Here is a 20264-nt window from a genome sequence, read left to right as displayed (position 1 = left end):
ATGGGGCTGAGTGAAGACGAGCTCTCAAGGGCAATGCACTGAGTCTAGATTGCTTGATAAATGTGCAAAGGTTAAGATTCAGTCTACAAAGGGCATGTCCTCCTGGCACGATCAAAACGTGATTCTACATGTCTCAGAAATGAACTACCTTCTCTTGGTGGGCTTTCTCTCTTTTTAATTTTTTTTTATTTGTGTGTTGTCTTTAAGAAATTTCTCCCTTGGGCATGGAGGCATGTGCTATAATCCCAGACCCCCAGAAGCGGAGGCAAGAGGAACGTGAATGTGAGGCCAGCCTGGGCTACATATTTTAGACTGTGTCTCAAAGAGAAGAAGAGAGGGAAGTTTCTGCATACTCACAAGATGGAGACAACGGAAACACCAGGGAAGACCAAAGCTACAGGTATTACAACACAAGACCTCAGCAGGAAGGAGTCCACATCTGAAGTCATGGACAAACGGACTCTGTACATCTGAATCATAAACCCCCTGAAGCTCCGCCCAGCACTGATGGGCAGCTGTGCCCTCTGGTCCGGACCCTGCTAGATGGAGAATAAGCCCAAGGCTGCGGTCCTTACCTGCCCTACTGGTTTTATTTCCCCCAAGGCAATGCATCAAACATCCCACAGGGTCAGTGGATTAAGTAGGTGGGTGGGCAGGACAGAACGTGTCTGGAGGAACACACTGTCCTCATGTTTCCCAAGTTCACAAGTCTCCTGCCCTACGGCCACCCTCTGCAACAGGAGACCACTTGTATCAGATACTCTACTCAATCCACCACAAACTGAGCCACTGTTCTTAGTGTTGTGGACATGCAGTCCTCTCCAGTCTCTTGGCCTCTGCTGCACTTCACAGGATGATACCAAGTTCTTGTTCCCCAGGCCAACTTGCTGCTCAGGTGCTCACAAAAGGCCCCTATCTCCCGCCTCCTACCACACAGCCCACCTACTGCAGAAGTTGTCCCTGCTGCTCAAGCAGATTAATGGTCACCCCACTGCCACACCCAGAACCCCCCACTGTCCGCTTCCCCTTTCAACCAGAACCCTACCATCCCCTACCCATAGCTGAGGTCTCAAGAAAGACTCTGTTGTCATGATGGTTCCCCCTCACCCTCAAACCCACACGCTAGAATATACTGTGCTTTTTATGGTTTTAGGGGCATATTCCTCAATTTCTCTAATCATACTCTACTCCAAAGAGTCTTTCCAGACTGGCCCAAGAGCAGACAGTCACCAACAATTAATCTGAGCACACAATTCTGCTCCTTTGACTTCCTCAGCTCCCTTCCGCAGAAGGTTTTGAAAGGATGGACCATCATCTAAGATCCCTGCTATTCAAAGGACTCATTTCCATCCCCTAGATAACAATACCGCAATTCTCCTTCACTGATTGAACGGGCGCTCTAGCTAATGAAAACTAGTCCCATTTTCTAAAAGCTTTGAGTTATAACTTTTAGGAAAGGAAAATGCCTTGTTTTGGGCAACTTCAAACCCTTGAGTTTTTAACTGAAAGGAGAAACAGAACTGGCATGCTTAACTTTCACTACTCCAATTACAAGCTTAGGAATTATAGTGCCTCAGTTTCCCTTCGGAGCGAAGACACAGTCCTCTCCTCCTGCGCCAGAAAGTCCGGAGTCTCTGGAGCCTCGCTATGGTCTGGCCTTAGGTCCCCAGCTGCAACACCACCTGGAGCCACAGCTGCGTCCAGATGGTCAAGTCGGGGCCTGCCTGGGCGCACCCTTCTGTCACCTGGCGGGGCCCTAGGGCGCCCCGATCCCACTGCCTTGTGGCAAGCTCTAGAAGCCGGGTCTCCAGCGCTCACGAGCCAGGTCACATCTAGGTGCACCTGCTCTCCCGGCCCGGGGTCCCTGAGCTCCAAGCACGACCAGAGCTCGCGTGAGAAACGAAGGAGAAAGGAAAACAAGCCATAGGCTGGGCCGTCCTGGCCTCGGCTGCTGCCACCGAAACACCACCTGCGACGCGATCGGGCAGCAGGGACAGAAGCCCGGGCCGAGCCGCCGCGCGCGCCCCTTACCCGTGAGGCGGCCGCCCCCCTCGCCGTGCCCGCGGCGCCGCTGCAAGACGAAGTAGCAGCTGCTCTTCTGGGTCACCCAGAGCTTCAGCGCGTTCTTGAGCAGCACCTCCTCGGGCTTGAGCCACATCGCGGCGAACCTGCCGCGCCCGAGGGCCCCGGTTCACATCGCCCCAGCCGCCGGCCGCACCGGGCCGAGCCCGCTTGGAAGGAGACGGCGGAGGCTGCGAGCGAGGACCGCAGCCCGAGCGAGCGCCAGCCCGAGTCCCGGAGCGCGCAGACCACAGCTCGCCGAGATCACCCCGCGCAGCCCACTGTGGCCCCGCCCCGACTAAGACCCGCCCCTCCCCACCAGCCCGGCCCCGCCCATCTCCCTGAAGTCACGCCCTCCACCCGCCCCCGTGGCTCCCGTGGCGCCTCCCTGGTTTCCTAAGTCCCAGCAGCTCCCGGGCAGGGTTCCGGAGTGGCGGGAGGAAATCGTAACCACAGCCAGGTTCCCTCCCTCCCGTCTTGAATCCCCTCCTTCCCGGGAGGAAGCGAGCGATAGCGCGAGTAGTCTCCTCGCTCCAGGTTCTGAGAGGTGAAGGAAGGCCCTAGGGGGAAAAAAGGCATCTTGTTATCCAAACTGCAGCTTGTCCAAACCAGAGTCTTAGTTAACCCTGGGGAGTACAATGCACGCCGGTAAACTCAGTGTGTTTGAGTTTCAAATAACCAAAGCTAACACTGAAATTAGGAAACCATTATATTTGGATTTTTTAACTATTGCGTTCTTTATTTTTTAAATTGGTACTGCATATTTTAGTACCCGTATACAATACATGAGGATAGAACCAGAGAAATGCTTTCCGTTAATTCAAGCATTTACCATTTCTTCTTTATTACGTTTCATTTATTTGGAGGGTGGTTCGAGAGAGCGAGGTTTTGGCATGTGGAAGTCAGAAGACAACTTTTCGGGAGACAATTCTTGGCTTCCACTCTGTGGGCCCTGGGGATGAAAGTCAGGTTGTCAGGCTTGACAGCAGAAATCATCTTGACAGCCCCCATTTGTTATTTCCCTTACAGCACGTTTTTTTTTTTCCATGCTTTTGTAAATCTCCAACTGAATTATGGAAGGGGCAGAGAGGCATAACTGGAGACAGCAACAGACCTTACTGAATACTGGCAATGTCCCTCCAGAGGCACAGAAGATAGGAGGCACTGCTATGTGCCCTGGGGGTCTTTGACGCAGAAATAAAGCCCTTGGGTCTATTCTGAGAAAATGTCAAACACTAGAACACGCTGAACAGGTAATAGTAGCGAGAAGCCACCGAGCGTGTAGACACAGGGTCTGAGTTTTGCTTTTGTTTGTTTTGATTTTTCGAGACAGGGTTTCTCAGTAGCTTTGGAGCCCGTCCTGAACACAGGTTTTTAAATAAGTATTTCTTCTTGTAGAAATTAGTACGTGGTAGCTGTCCTTGAAAGGGCGGAGGAGGAGGGATCCAAGTGCTCCTCGGGGAGGTGGTTAGAGCCAATATCCTAGCCAAAAAGAGGGGAAAGGTTCTCTTAGTCCCTGGGTTTTGACAAAGGGACAAAATGTGGTTGTTAACTAGGACAGGACTGAAAAGGAGAAGCCGAGGAACCTGTCTGGGGGAGTATCAGAAACTCTGATCAGATCCAGCAGACAGGAGCCTTGGAGAAAGTGAAGCTTGGGGGCGGGCAGTGGGAGGAGTGAATACGCAAGGCTTAGAGCTATATTGTATGAAAATGTCACCATGAAACCCATTTCTCTTCAGACCAACCAAAAAATTAATACAGAGAGAAAGATGAAAGAGAAGGAGAGAGAAAGGAAAAAAAGAAGCCGGTACTGTGGCCAGCCACAGACAACCATCTTCTGAATAAAATAGAAAGTCTGCAAGCCATAATCACAGGCATGGAGCCATGCCAGAGTCAAAAGAGTCAGGGATGGGTGGCAAGTAAACATCCCTGGGAGAAATATTAACGGGCACCCTCTGCTCTCAGATGCACAGCAGGCCAGAATCGTAGAGGCGAGCTGGCTATTTAGCCTGCTGTTGTGTGTCAAAACTTTTCCTGGGGAAATGCAACACACGTGTCCACCCCAGCTAGGGAGCCCATGACAGACCCAAGCACATATGCCACCAAAGTCCGTCTTGGTGAACCAATGAGTTTTATTACTTACAGGGGTTACTTACAGGGCCAGAAATGACTCAAAATCAGCTGCATCAGCAAAGCCTACCCCAGCATGGGTGACAGCTCACAAAGCTGGAAACCTGGAGCACACTGCACAGCCTGCAGGAGCTCAACAGGTTGGAGAGTGTCCTATCCAGGAGCCTCAGTGGGTCTAAACTCTTTCAGGTAGCTTGGGTGGCTTCTGCTTCTTCAAGGCGCCTGGTCTGGTCTTAAAGGCTTCTTTGTGGTCTAGCTCTTCAGGGAGGGGCTTAGAGACTTTGGTCAGTTTCAGGGACTTCCTGAAGCGATTTGTTTACTTTTCTGCTTAAGGAGCTTCCCTGCAGGATGGACTTTTTTAACCCTGGCAGAAACTGTTACATAATAACATCTGCTCTAAAGAGTCACAGACCGTAAAGCAAATTCAATGTTCAAGTCCTTGGGCACCAGGTTGAAAAAGTTCTAGAGAGCAGCTTTTGTTAGATGGGAACTTAAAAATTATATACAGGTTTGCCACAAAGGCAAGCCTAACGCTCCTGATGCCCCAGCCTCCAGAACTGTGGCACAAATAAACCTCTGTTCTTTATAAATTATTCCAGCTGACGTATTCTGTTATAGCAGCAAAACCAGACAAGACATGCTGCACACACCCAATGAACATTAGCTGTTCTTCTAGAATGTAAAATCTCCAGATGCAGCTACAGTCACTCATGTAGTAATCATTAAAGGCTTCCCTGTCAAATGTTAAATAAAAGTAAGAGAAGCAGGGACTGGAAAGATGGTTCAGTGGTTAGCAAGACTATTGTTCTTGAAGTTTGGGTCCCAGCACTCAGACAGCTCCAGAGGTCCAACACCCTCTTCTGGCCTCTGCAGGTACTGCACTCATATAAACACCCACAGGCAGCCAACACCCTTTTCTAGCCTCTGCAGGCACAGCACTCACACGAACAAACCCACACACAGACACATACATTAACACACAATATAAAACACAGAGAAGCCACGCTGACTTAACCTCTCTCTTCCCGTCTCTAAGGCCTCTCACCATCTATATCAAATAGAATCCAATAGAAGCCAGCAACACTCATGATACAGTCTATGGAGCTCAGTCTTCTGAAACAGAACAAGGAAAGGGGAGCCGCAGGGCCTGGTGGAGAATACATAGCACAGGTACCCACAGAATCTTCTGTCACTCATGTCTGGATGTCAATCACCATAGGGTTATCATCATGTATCCCTCAAAATTCCTGGGCTGTAGCTCTTACCCCTCCAGCAGCTCAGACTGTGTCTTCACTTAGCATCAGGGCAGATATCATTAGTTGAGGCGGGGTTATTAAGGTGGGTCTTAGTCCCGAGGGTGTGGGGCTTATAAAAGGGGGAAGTTTGTTCAGACACACAGAACTGTTTAGAGTAATGCTGTCACAGTAAAGTCCAGGATTTTGGAGAAAGCCTGACCATCCTCAGCAGGAACCAACCCCAGTGACACTGGATTCTGGGTTTCCAACCCACAGAACTAAGAGATAATAGATCTCTATTTAAAGTCTGGTTTCTGGTACTCTGTTATCCCTATTCTAGCAAAAAGACGACGGTGACTTCCCTGAGCCTGCCTACATCTGTGCAGCATCGCGTGGCTTCCAACCACTCTGAGATGGATTCCGGTTCTGGACAGGACCCTGGCTGATATGAAGAATGACCTCAGGAAACAGTTTATTGACAAGGAGTCCTGACTGAGCTGTTCCTCTCACTGTGCACAGGGGACAACAGTATACTAGGAACCCATGCGGCTCTCTGCCAGCAGGGTTACTCAACGTATCCCTAGTGGTGGTGTGAGGGGCTGGTAAAGAACAAGGCTTGGGGGCTCTTGCTGCTGTGAAATGTGGTTGCTATGGCAACAGTGATAATTACAAAGCTTGTACAATGAGATGGCTGTTTGCGACTGCCCTGAAGAGAGAAAGAAAGGGAGAAAGAAGGAAAGAAGCATGAAGTATTAAATTCGCGTCTCAAGGTACTGACATGGTGTAATTCAAAGGAGCCCTTCTCTGCGTGACCACAGGACAGACAAGGTTCTTCTGGTGCTAAATGTAATTGCGCAGGTTACCAAACTGGGACAAAGCTTAGGCATTTTACCTCAGCGAGCTCTGTTGTGAAGATGAGGACACCGATTGGGGAGATGTTTGTCAACAGACGCGTTCTGGAAACGTTTGGACTGACCCTCAGATCCAAATCTCCCAACCCAGTGCAGGGGGAAATCAGCCTCAGCTCCACCTACAGGAAACCTGAGACTCACCGCAGCCCTTGCTTAAAACCTACCCTGATGCACATCATCAACTCCAGAATCGCAGAAGAGAGGCTCCCTGGGAGGAGAATCCAAGGTCAGTTGGAGGAAGGGGAATAAAAATACATTATGTACCTCGGAATTGGAAAGCCTTGTTCGTATATATCAAAGGTCATGTACAAGTCATATTCCAGAGCGTTAGACCAAGAAGGATGAAATATAAAATTGGAGTCAGCAATATTTATAAATAGTCACATGCTTGGGATTATTATGTGATATATGATATGTCAGAGTAAGAAGAGAGTTTTGGAAAATGTTACGGTGCTTACAAATATACATGCCTACGCCAAAATCCCTTTACAAGTGAGGGCTTGTGCTGGGTAGTGGTGGTGCACGCCTTTAATCCCAGTACTAGAAAGGCAGAGGCAGATGGATCTGTGTGAGTTCAAGGCCGACCTGGTCTACCAGGTGAGTTCCAGGACAGCCAGGACTGTTACACAGAGAAACCCCCAAACTACACTGAAGGCTTGTGGCATTAGGGAGAGGACTCAGTCAGTCAACTGTTTTCTGTGTAAGCATGAGAACTGAGTTTGATCCCCCAGAACCAGCAAGAAAAGCCAATGGCACATATGATACGGCAAGGGCCTTGGGACATGCTAGCCAGTCAGTCTAGCCAACTCAGCAAGCTCTAAGTTCAGCAAGAGACCCCCATCTCCAAAAAATAAGGGGGCTGGAAAGATAAGTAAATAAATAACCTTTAAAAATCAGGATTGACTTTTTAAAAAGCTAAAGAGCAGTGAAGGGAGACACCTGACGTCAGTGTCCAGCCTCCATATGCACGTGTGGACACCCACACGTACATGTGTATATATATGTGTGTGTGTGTGTGTGTGTGTGTGTGTGTAAGCAAAATAACTTTGTAAATGTTTGAGAAGGTATTTTGTAGAAAACAGTAACTCAGAGCAATGCAATGTGTAGTTGATGGTTTGAATGGGGAAGGATAGGGCTGTGTAGCTGAATGGCTTCAACGGGGAAGGATAGGGGAAGGGGGAGATAGTAAAGCATGTGCCTTGCAAGCATGAAGACACAGGCTTGACTGGCACAACCCAGCGAAAACCAGGGCGTGGTGGTGCGCATGCGTAATCCTAGTGCTGGAAGGCAGACACAGGTGGACACCTGGGCACTAGTTAGTAAGCCTTACTGTGATTCCTTCTATCGTTTCATTAAAAAACAAAACTGGGGGATAAATATATGGGAATAAACCTGAGAGATCCACTGAGTGATCAAGACACGATCCTGCCCCTCCCCACTTCCCAGATCAATAGGGCCCTGCAACCCTTTGGCTCCTCCTCTCTCTCCCCTGTGTGTCCTTCGGTCTCCCTCTGAGGTAGCCAGTGGAAACTCTTTGGACCACTCCACCCCAGCCAGCTGACTGTGAACTCAGCTCTCCAAACCAAGGTTGTAATCTCTTGGTGGTCTCAGAGCAAGCAACACAAACTTTACAAACCCCTACCCCCGCCAAAAAGCCTAGCTCAATTCCAGAGTCCCAGGTCCCAATGGGTCATGCTGTCTCAATAAATAAGGTTGAAGGGCCAGAAAGATGGCTCACTGGTGAACAGCCCTTGAAGCTCTTGCAAAGGACCCCAAATTCAATCTCCACACCCATACCAGGTGGCTCACAACCTCCTTTAACTCCAGTTCCTTGGGCACTGGCATTTATATGCACATATATACACAGAGACCCACACACATACACATAATGTTTTTAAAAATAAATGTAAGGGGGAAAAAAAACAAATTTGACAGTTCCTGAGGAATTAAACTTAAGTTTGACCTCTGACCTCCACATAGACAAATGCATATAATAAGAACACGCACGTGCATCAGCACACACATGAACACTCACACAGGAACATATACAAAAATAATACACAAATGAAAGAGAAAATGTAATGGAGGAACTAAGAAAAAACCGTCAAAGGTACATTTCCTTTTCCACCCACAATAGAGACACCCCACTGAACACCCCACTGAATCCCAAGAAAATACGTTAATCTCTTCAGATGAGACACTTGACCAAGCCCAGGAGGGAAAGAAACAGGCCCGACCTAGGACGCCTCTGCCACCCATCCCAAGGTCACCCACTGCTAGTGGCAGCTCACAGCAGCCACCTCCTCTGCACTGACTAGCTGTCTGAGAAAGGTCTTGGGGACAAAGCACAGGAATGCTCCAGATGAGATGAGAAGCACTCAGAAAAGAGGAGAAATGAGTAAGAAAAATAGAAGTTTTTCCCTGTCAAATACTACAAAACTTGTGTTTAGAACCGTAAATTCGGATGTTTTTACACACACACACACATACCTTGAAAGACTTTCATGCAAATGTTTTGATCCCCACCTCACAGTTTGTTTATACAAAGGTCTGCCCCTGTGTTCCAGGAATTTGACACCTGGAGTTGTGACCCTTTTCCCTTCCTTCATCTCCCAGGCACCATTCTCTTCAGACTAGCCATTTAGATTAAGACTGTGACCTCGGACCCCAACCAATAGGGCAAAGGCTCAGCTACCACCTGAGTTAGAATGAAAACCCAATGCGATTCTTGTCTCCTCAGTGTGTCACCTTCCGAACACACGATCGTCACCAAGAACAAAACTGGCCTTGTCAGACACTTCAATTGGAATGGTGGTCTCTTCCTTTGGGACCCAAAACTCATTTCTAACAACTATTATCAGCATGTCCTTCTGAGAGGGCAGATGTGGATCTGAGCACCTCTAGGGTGTAACCACAGGTGGGCCCTTTAACGTCAGACAGCTCCAGCGTCTTCACCCAGACACATGAGAGTCTCTCACTGCAGCCTCACGCAGCTGAAATGAGGTGGCCTACCACAGGCTTGTCCTATGTGCATCTCTTAAACAGAGCTGTTGCCATCACCTCCTGGTTATCACAGCCCTAGCCCTGGCATGTCGTGGTGTGTCTCACCTCTACCTGCCGCTCTGCATATGATTCCCAATCATGAGGGCCAAAGGAACGGCCCTGGCGTTCTTCCGAGCATAGGTGGAGGTCAGCATCCAGGAAAATAAGGTGATAGGACATGAATAATAATAACACATCTACACTGAACTACCATGGAAAGCATGGAAAGCAAATACACACTCCTAACTATGCCTGGAGTGTGTTTATGCATAATTATGGTTGGGTTATCTGGCATTCTCTCAAGGATGAAGATTAAAATCATGTAGCACCCATATAGGCAGCATGTGGATGTTAAGGTAAGTTTGGCTTCTGTGTCTGCAGACAAGCCCGTCACTGAAAAGGACCTCATCAGGTACGAGGAGAGGGATAGTCCCTGCCAATCCCTTTTGCAGGGACGGTGCCTTGATGTCTCTATACTGTAGAGGAGCTCATCTGCCCTCCGCTTGCCTTTCCCTGACTCCGGACTCACACACATTAGAAACATTAGCAGGTTACAGGCATCCTGCAGAAATACAGCTGGCATCCCGTCCTAGCTGCACAGCTCCACTGTGAGAATAGGCACCAGAAGGAGGGAGACCAGGGAGGGGTGTGTGTGTGTGTGTGTGTGTGTGTGTGTAGCTCTTTGCATCCCCATACTTACCCCCCCTACACACACAAAAAAAAAGCTGAAGTGTAATGAAATCTGCAATCCAGGCACTTGGGAGGTTGAGGCAGGGGCCAGCCTGGGCTCCACAGTTGAGACCCTGTCTCAGAAATTGTACACAGCTGAATCTGTACATGTGTCAGAGAAAACCACAGTGAGGTGAGCAGGAGAGCCGTGGCCTCTGCCAAATGACTTCCCCATTTTAAAACCAGCTGGTTTCATTTCTTTATAAAATGAGGAGAACCCATGCATCCACGCATAGCCCGAAGAACAGAGCCGTGAAATGGTCTCTGGTGGGCTCCTGATCTACAGCAGATACAATCTGCCTTCTGTGTCTTTGGAGAGTTAAATTGGTGGCTGTGCTGGGGACTGAAGCGAGGTCTTTGGGCCTGACAGTCAAGCACTCGTCCACAGAGCCGCAACCCCTTGGCCTGGTGTTCAACTTCAATCTAATGCCTCTTAAACAGAATGATAGCAAATTTCGGTTTATTTTTGTTTTTAATTTTTAAATTTAACCTCTAGGGTATTAGATATCATCTGCCTTTGTTTGTTTTGAGACAAGGTATCACAGTGTAGTCCTGGCTGGTCTGAAACTCACTAGGTAGGCCAGAGTGGCCTTAAACTCACAGCTATCCTCCTAGTTCAGCCTCACAAGTGCTAGGATTAAGGGCATAGATCACCATGCCCAGCTGTCTCATTTGGGTATTTTGAACAAAGTGTGTTTTAGTAGATTCTTCTCTCTCATCTTTGGCTCCTCCTTTGTCCCTCTCCCCACTTGTAACCTCCCCTCAGCCTCTTTTCTCTATTCATGCCTTGGGTCCTTCTGTTCTCTTCCCATCTGTTCCCCGCCCCATCACACGCTTCGGCAAGTATCTTTATCCTCTAGGTCTCCTTTCTAGTTTTTTAGGATTCCCCCATTTCTACCCTCATATATAGGTATACACACATACATCACAGCCAGGACACGTGTATGACAAAAACACACAGGTTCTGTGTTGCTGAGTTTGGTTTTCTCACTTAATATGATGCTTTCTAGATCCATATATTTTCCGGCAAGTTTCATGATTTCATATTTTATTTATAGTTATCTACCACATTTTTCTTGTTTATCAAGAAAAATATCTTATAGATAATATCTTATAGACATTATTGATATCCAGGCTGGTTCCAGTTCATCACTGTCATGAATAGAGAAGCATGGAAAAGCAACCATCTCTGTGGTAGGGGTATGAGATCCTTTAGATGACAGCCTCTCCCTTAGCCCAGGCTGATCTTGAACTCACGATGTGGCCAAGAATGCCCTCTACCTCCTAAGTGCTGGATTCCGGTACCATGACTGGTTCTACGAAGAGAACAATTCTATTCAATCAATGAAAAAGATCTTCAAGGGGCTAGGGAGATGGCTCTGTGTTTAAACAACTTGTCATACAAAGTTAAGGATTGCGTTAGGATGCCCTAGAAACCACAATCAAGGATGATTCTCACCAACCTCCAACTTTCACACGAACACCCATCCATCCATGTGAATACACACTTCCACACAAGTGCATCACAAACACATGCAACATACATACACACATACACATGAGAATGAAAAAAAGAAAAGACTCTCCAGCTTGGTGTATATAGCAGCACATACCTGTAAACCTAGCACTCAGGAGGCTGAGGCAGAAGCATCGTCATGAGTTCGAGACCAGCCAGGGCTACATAACAAAACCTGGCTTCAAAAGCAAAACAAAAATGATTTTCACAGGACTAGGGATAGAGTTTTGTGGTCGAGTTCTTACCTAGCTTAGCACCACGCCAAACTTTTTTATATTAAAAAAAAAGTCAAGCAGGTATGGTAGTGCACACCTTTAACCCAGACACATGGGAGACAGAAGCAGGTGAATCTCCGAGTTAGAGGACAGCCTTGTCTACAGAGTGAATTCCAGGACAGCCAGGGATACAGAGAAACCCTGCCTCAAATAAAAGGAAGAAAGAAAGAAAGAAGAAAGAGAGAGAGAGAAAGAGAGAAATGCCTGCAGATCTACGACTTTTTGGCTATGCTATCACTTGGCATATGGACCGTTTTGAGTTCTTGTTTTTTAAGAAGAGCAAGAATTGCAACGCTGTCGTGCTGGAAATCACCTTGTAGCCTAGACTTGCCTCAAACCCACAAAAGTCTTTCTGTTTCTGCCTCTGAAGAGTTGAGATAATCACAGGCGTCAGCCACCATATTTAGTATCTAAACAGTGTTGACACCCAACACTAGGGATGGAACCCGGGGTCTGCTTTGCTTAGGTGGATGAGGATTCCATCCTTGGCCTTAGATGTCAATTTAAATCAGTCATGCCTACACATGACACCACAGTAAACAAAGACAGTATGTATGGTAGTGGTTCTGTAAGGTTATAAAACAAAGACAGTATGTATGGTAGTGGTCCCATAAGGTTATGAAAGAATGAAGAACTTCCTCTTGCCTGTGGTACATGTCAGGGACTGGCACAATGCATTAGTCGTGTGAGTGGTGCTACCAGCATGAATGACCTACTGTGCTGTTGGCCTATGGAACTATCGCCTGTGCGTGATGCATGGTGCATGTACCCAGCGATAGTCAGCAATGTCTACTGGTTTATTGCTCTACCATACAGCTCACTGCATGTTCCTCCTACATGTATGAAAAAGGTTGCGGTACAAACTATTACACTTCATATGTTTTGTGTACAACGCAGCTCCTGAATCAATTAGGACAGTGGTTCTCAATCTTCCTAATGCCCTTTAATGAAGTTCCTCACATTGCGGTGACCACCCTCAATCATATAATTATTTTTGTTGCTACTTCATAACTGTAATTCTGTTACTGTTATGAATGGTGGCCCACAGATTGAGAACCACTGGCTTACGGGTTGCATTTAGAGGCCATGCTGAGAGCCCAGTTGTCTCTTCCAGGCCTTTTTATTTTCTCCTCTTTCAGAACTCCACTGAGCCGGGCGGTGGTGGCGCACGCCTTTAATCCCAGCACTCGGGAGGCAGAGGCAGGCGGATCTCTGTGAGTTCGAGGCCAGCCTGGTCTACAAGAGCTAGTGCCAGGACAGGCTCCAAAGCTACAGAGAAACCCTGTCTCGAAAAAAGAAAAAGAAAAAAAGAAAAAAAAAGAACTCCACTGAAATGACCGTGAATGGGACTGAAAGGCTGATAAACGGAGGAGAGCAGAAACGGCAGCTGATCTAGCAATAGCTTGGAAACGGAATTGGGCTAGAAACCAGTCTAAACTATGAAAAGTTTATTCAGAAGAATTCTGCTAGGCTGGGCGGTGGTGGCAGGCAGAGGCAGGCGGATCTCTGGGAGTTCGAGGCCAGCCTGGTTTACAAGATCTAGTTCTGGCCGGGCGATGGTGGCGCACGCCTTTAATCCCAGCACTCGGGAGGCAGAGGCAGGCGGATCTCTGTGAGTTCGAGACCAGCCTGGTCTACAGAGCTAGTTCCAGGATAGGCTCCAAAGCCACAGAGAAACCCTGTCTCGAAAAACCAAAAAAAAAAAAAAAAAAGAAAGAAAAAGAAAAAAAAGATCTAGTTCTGGGACAGGCACCAAAGCTAAAGAGAAACCCTATCTCAAAAAACCAAAAAAAAACCAAAATTCTGCTCACACAAACCTGAGCCATCTCCACGGTCAGCTCTGAATGTCATCGATTTCCGCTCTAGCTTGAGTGGAGGCAAAACTGGAAACAAGAACCATTGACTAGGCTTTAAGGAACATATGAAGGGGTTTTCCACACACACACAGTCAGGAAAGGAGAGAAAACGCCTAGCTGGTGAAAAATGACTGCAACATACGGACATTTGAAGCTTCTCTCAAAAAGATAACTCAGCCCCTTGTCCCCACAGTGAGGGGCCAGCAATCAGCACCACTATGCACACATCTGCCGCTCAGATCTACTGAGTAGTGCTTCAGTCTAAAATAGGAACAAGCCGCAGAGTATTTCAATACTCTTGGAAAATGCTAAAAGAAACAAGGGACTCTGACAAACAACACTATAAAAAATAAACTCAGACACAATACAGGAAGCAGATGACATCTTTAAAAACATCTATAATGAGACCTGGGGATGGTGATACATGATCATCATTCCAGGTACTCAGGAACTGAGGCAGGAGGATCTCTTGAGCCCAGAAGGATAAGACCAACCTGGCAACCTAAGTAGACTCCATCTCAAGAAAACAAAATTAAAACTTTAAAAATCTATGCCAGGCAGTGGTGGTGCACACCTTTAATCCCAACACTTGGGGCGCAGAGGGAGGTGGATTTCTGTGAGTTCAAGGCCAGCCTTGTCTACAGAGTGAGTTCCAGGACAGTCACGACTATGAAGAGAAATCCTGTCTCAAACAAACAAACAACAACAAAAAAAAAACTTTAAAAAATCTATATTGAAAGTCCTCAGAGAATAAAACATTGTGCCATGACATGAGGACAGGAGCTATTTTTAAAAATGAGAAAAGAGAATAAGGAAGACACTGGAGCAAAAGAAAAATACAACCATAAAAGGGAAAAGTTACAAACGGGAAAGCTAGAAGTTCAGTAGAAAGGCCGGGAGTGGAGTCTGAGGTTACATTCCCGGGAGGAAACAATACAGACACAGAAAGAAAACAAGGTATCCATTTAAGTAGGCGGTGTCTAACGAATTGGAGTTTGTAAAGGGAAAACATGCAAAATGACAGTGGAAATCACCTAAAAACACAGAGCAAATACTAACCAGAACTAGACGACATGAATCTATGCATTGCACGGTCCCTGTTTCAGTGACGAACTTTAAGGCCCAATTTGAAAGTACATAGCTTCATAAATTAAAATAGAACCATGCAAAGACACACCATCACACTAATTAATAGACCCACGCTAGAAATATCTAGAAATATGATTCTGAACCCTTCCCAGAGAGAGCAGAACGGTCACAAACAAAAGATGAGGCATTAGAAAAATGTCCTGGCTTCGTCTCAGTTACTGGGATAAAATAACCTGACATAAACCAACAGGGAAGAAACGGTTCATTTTAGCTCCCAATTCCAGGTAACAGTCCGCCATGTGGGGGCATCAGGTCAGCAGGCTCTTATAACAAGGAACTCTCACGTGGACAGTCAGGGCAGAGAGAAACGAATGCAGGCATGTGTAACTGCTCGGTTGCTTTCCCCACTTTTACACAGTTCAGGGCCCGGCCCAAGAGATGATGCTGCCCACAAACTGTTCTTCTCACCTCAGTGAACATAATTAAGGAAAAGGCCCTACAGGCCCGCCCACAGGTGAGCCTGATTTAGGCGATCCATCACTGAAACGCTCTTCCCAGGTTATTCAGGGTTGTGCCAATCCAATGATGAAAACTGGCACGGCAATCGATAGTGTACTTCTCGGGGGAAATACCAAAGCTGGAAGAGAGCAGAGCAAAGCCTCCAGAGGTCTGAGGAAGGATATTTCTTTTTTTTTTTTATGGTGAAAAAGTGTATATTTAGAATTAGCCGGCTGGGCTCAGTTTAGATGATTCCAATCTTGTTGGCAACATCCAGAGCATCATAATCAGGAGCCAACCGAACATACGCCTTCTTCTCTCCGTCGGGCCTTATGAGGGTGTTGACTTTGGCCACATCGATGTCATAGAGTTTCTTCACAGCCTGTTTGATCTGGTGCTTGTTGGCCTTGACGTCCACAATGAACACAAGTGTGTTGTTGTCTTCTATCTTCTTCATGGCTGACTCGGTGGTCAGGGGGAATTTGATGATGGCATAGTGGTCAAGCTTGTTCCTCCTGGGCGCGCTCTTCCGGGGGTATTTAGGCTGCCTTCGTAGCCGCAGGGTCTTGGGACGCCGAAAGGTGGGCGATGTGCGGATCTTCTTCTTTTTGTGGCTTGTGGACGCCTTTCAGCTCTGCCTTCTTGGCTTTCAAGGCCTTCGCTTTAGCTTCGGCTTTGGGAGGGGCAGGAGCTTCCTTCTTCGCTTTCGGCGCCATCTTGACGAAAAGGGCGGATATTTCTTTTTTTAAAGATTTATTTACTTATTATGTATATAGTGTTCTGCCTGCCTGTATGCCTGCAGGCCAGAAGAGGGCACCAGATCTCATGACAGATGGTTGTGAGCCACCATGTGGCTACTGGGAATTGAACTCAGGACCTTTGGAAGGAAGAGTAGGCAATGCTGTTAACCGCTGAGCCAGCTCTCCAGCCCCGGAAGAATGATTTTAGTTAAAAAAAAAAAAAAAAAACCAAAAAAACTTCTATACCCAACTCTATTAGCTATTTTCCTTATGACTGCAAAAGAATGTATGAGGGGGGGCTGGAGAGATGGCTCAGAGGTTAAGAGCATTGCCTGCTCTTCCAAAGGTCCTGAGTTCAATTCCCAGCAACCACATGGTGGCTCACAACCATCTGTAATTAGGTCTGGTGCCCTCTTCTGGCCTTCAGACATACACGCAGACTGAATATTGTATGCATAATAAATAAATAAAATAAATAAATAAATAAATAAATAAATAAAATTATTTTAAAAAAAAAGAATGTATGAGGAGAAATGGCTGAAGGGAAAAGGAGTTCACCTCGGCTTACAATTAGAAGGGGAAGACACGCGGGAATGAGGCTTCTGGTCATATTGCATTTAGTCAGAAATCAAAGAGAACAAGAACTGAGCCACACTAAGAAACATCCCAGAACCAATTTCTATGTTATTTTTCTCATAGTTATGACCAAATGCATGAAACAGTCTAAGGGAGGAACAACATATTTTTATATTTATGGTTGTGAGCCTAGCCTTTAATGGCTGAGCCATCTCTCCAGCCCAACATATTTTTGTTTATAGATTGAGGAGCTATAACAAACCAATCATGGAGGATGGGCCTGGTGGCAAGAGAATGAGGCCGCTGTCATACTGTGTCCACAGCTAAGCAGAGAGACGACAGGATTGGGCTTCTGGGATTGGGACCATTTTATGATAAACTTGACCATGTGATTTGCAGACCTTCTAAACTTGTTTGTAGAAGGGCTATGGAAAAATTTAGAGATGTGAACTAAGAAACTTTGAGGCCTGTCCCCAGTGACCTGTTTCCTCCACGTACACACTACCTCCATTGTGAGGTTAGTATTCAGGCTTCTGTACACGCCTGCCCTTGGGGTTCTGACAGGACACGTCCTCGGCTGCAGCCACTAGGAGCAACCCCAGTGCACATTCCCTGCTATTCCTTTTAAAAGGTGGGCCTGCCCACCTCTCTCTCTCTCTCTCTCTCTCTCTCTCTCTCTCTCTCTCTCTCTCTCTCTCTGCTCATTATCCATGAATTACTTAATGAATTAAACAGCAGAAACCAATTAGACAGTAGAAACCAATTAGAGTTGTTCAGTTGATTCCCAACTCTTGGTGGCCTGTATTCTAAGGAAAAGCGCCACACACACACACACAGTGTTGATTGAGATACTGGAATCTAGAGAAAGGATTCACCAGGAGTGAGGTTTTTGGGGTTTTTTTGTTGTTTTTTTTTGGGGGGGGGTTGGTTTTTCGAGACAGGGTTTCTCTGTGGTTTTGGAACCTGTCCTGGAACTAGCTCTTGTAGACCAGGCTGGTCTCGAACTCACAGAGATCAGCCTGCCTCTGCCTCCCAAGTGCTGGGATTAAAGGCATGCGCCACCACCGCCCAGCCGTGGGACCAGATTTTATCCCTAGTGCATGAACTAATTTTTGGAGCCTTTTCCCTATGGTGGATGCTTTGCTCAACCCTGAATCAGGGGGAGAGTCTTGATTCTGCCTCAACTTGTTATGCCAGACTCCCAGTGGGAGGCCTTTCTGAGGAGTGAATTGGGGTGGGGTTTGTGGAAGTTGGTGGGAAGTGGGAGAAGGAATGGGGAACTGTGTTCAGTATGTAAAATGGAAAAAGTACCTGAGTAAATTGGGAGCATGAGGACCATGGGAGAGGGTTGAAGGGAAGGGGAGAGGCAGGGAGGGGAACAGAGGAGAATGTAGAGCTCAATAAAAATCAATAAAATAAAAAAAATATCTCATATGAATGGTCATTTGAACACATGGACCTTCAAGTACAATTGATGGTACAGTTTGGGGAACTTTATATTGTAGAGCCTTAGTGGCAGAAGACCATCACTGTGTTATTGTTAAGATGAGCAAGATATTCTCTGTTCTCCCTATTTCCTGCTTGAGGTTGGGGATGTGACACTCAGGTTTACTGCTTTTGCCTTCAATCTTCCAGCTTCTTTCTTGCCTCTGGCCCACATCCATGGGCTTTTATCCCTCCATAATTAAGCAAGATATGACCCCATGTTTATGAAATTTTATCACAACAGAAATATATCCAATGAACATGGGTTTAGCAAAGAGGGTTCCTATCCGTCCTTCCCGCACCTGAGTTTTCCCGAAGTCAAGGCAGATTCTTTGCTGTCACACAGTTATACATTGAATGTGTCTCTTCTACTTATCCCAACCAGAAATTCAGTGACCCTGCACGTAGCCTCAATTCCAGATCCCTTCTTCTGTCATTGTAGTACAGGCCTGATATTTATTAAGCCTGCTTTTTGATGGTGCTGGATCTCCTGATTCCAGAGAAAGTTTGAAGTTCGTGGAGACAAGCTTTGCCTGATGGGAATGAACCTGCTTCAGGCTCCCAGTCAGTGTCCATCACTACTAGAGTCCCCGTGCCTGGATGGAGGATCTCTCCTTGCATCAAATTCCCTCTGTAACCTCCCATCTTTCCTTGCTTCCCCCTAAGAAACAAACTCATACATAAAGAGGAGATATAAAAGGATCAATGGAATGCCGGGCGATGGTGGCGCACGCCTTTAATCCCAGCACTCGGGAGGCAGAGGCAGGCAGATCTCTGTGAGTTCGAGACCAGCCTGGTCTACAGAGCGAGTTCCAGGACAGGCTCCAAAGCTACAGAGAAACCCTGTCTCGAAAAACCAAAAAAAAAAAAAAAAGAAAAAAAAAGGATCAATGGAAACCTTAAACATCTAAATAATAAAACTAGGCAACACAATGTGAAGGAACCAATGGGCTAACATTGTATTATTAATTCACTGATGAGTTCAGCAATATAAGAAATAACTCATAATCCACAAATTTTTTTAGTAGTTCGTGAAAGTGAGGTACGATGTAGGCAGAGGCTGCCCGTTTGTTCCTGGCCACCCAGACAGGGAAAAAAATCATACAGAAAGTATATTAATTATAACACTGCTTGGCCAATAGTTGAGGCATATTTCTGACTAAGTCTTATGTCTGAAATCAACCCATTTCTATTACTCCGTGTATTGGTGTGTTGTGGTGGCCTACTACCATGCTTCTGTCCAGCTTCTGTCTCATGTGATCGATCTTTCGTGGCTCCTTGACTCTGCCTACTTTCTCCCAGCTTTTAGCTTAATTTCCCCCACCTAGCCCTACTGTTCCCTGCTATAGGAAGAAAGAAGCTTTCTTCACTAAGCAGATACATTCACAGTGTATATAGGGGAATCCCATATCAGCTCCCTCTTTCTAAGTAGAAAGGAAAGTTTTAACTTTAACATAGTAAATTTACATATAGCAAAACAGGTACCAAGCAAGAATTTTAGTTCCACTACTTATATCTACTTTATCTTTTTAGCATAACTAAGGAAAAATATAACTATCTATTCTTCAACTCCATCAAAGACCCCCAGAAGGATATAATATTGCCTAAGTTAACAGGAAGTGCATTTTAACAACTCCAAAACTCTAGAATTGACGGAGACATCTGGCTACCTGGACAGTTACTCAAAGTTCTTCTTTAATGTTGCAGTACCCATCTTTAGCCTGGTGAACCAGGTTTTCACTCAGTCCAGAGGTTGGGAAGATCACTTTCAGGAAGAGGTTGTGGAAGAAAGAGGCAAGGGACGCAGAAGATACCCCATTCTCCACATAGAGTCTGTCCTGGAATTGGTGCCCTGATCAGCACCCAGGCACCAAATATTAAACTAGTAACAAAAAGCATCCTGATTGATACCAACTGAGCTATGGGGACCGCCACCATTACAAGAGGCACACACCCTGGTTTAATATGACTCCTGAAAGTTCTCTTGGCCCCTCATGAAGTGAAGCACAGGCAGGAACTCTAGAGAGGAACTGAGCAGAGAGCATAAGGCTACACTGCTCACTGTCCTGCTGTCCATGTGGGCTCAGCCTTAGTCATGGAGCCCAGGACCTCCTGTTTAGC

General features: G+C 46.5%; 1 protein-coding gene across 5 annotated transcripts in view; it reads right to left on the bottom strand.

The window, feature by feature from the left end:
• Tbc1d8 (TBC1 domain family member 8) overlaps positions 1 to 20264 on the bottom strand; it is a 159731-nt gene that overhangs the window by 99460 nt on the left and 40007 nt on the right. For 2 of the 5 annotated variants that reach the window (XM_075980359.1, XM_075980360.1), the window contains exon 1: positions 2032 to 2302. The exons of 2 other annotated variants lie outside the window; for them this stretch is intronic. In XM_075980359.1, the coding sequence (XP_075836474.1) occupies positions 2032 to 2158 (127 nt within the window). In that variant the 5' untranslated portion in view covers positions 2159 to 2302. Of the gene's footprint in view, positions 1 to 2031; positions 2328 to 20264 lie in introns of those variants that run through there. One more of the 5 variants, XM_075980361.1, reaches the window with a different exon arrangement.

The sequence above is a fragment of the Microtus pennsylvanicus genome, chromosome 7, assembly GCF_037038515.1.
Source record: "Microtus pennsylvanicus isolate mMicPen1 chromosome 7, mMicPen1.hap1, whole genome shotgun sequence".
NCBI lineage: Eukaryota > Metazoa > Chordata > Mammalia > Rodentia > Cricetidae > Microtus > Microtus pennsylvanicus.
This window is presented reverse-complemented; position numbering and strand designations above follow the sequence as displayed.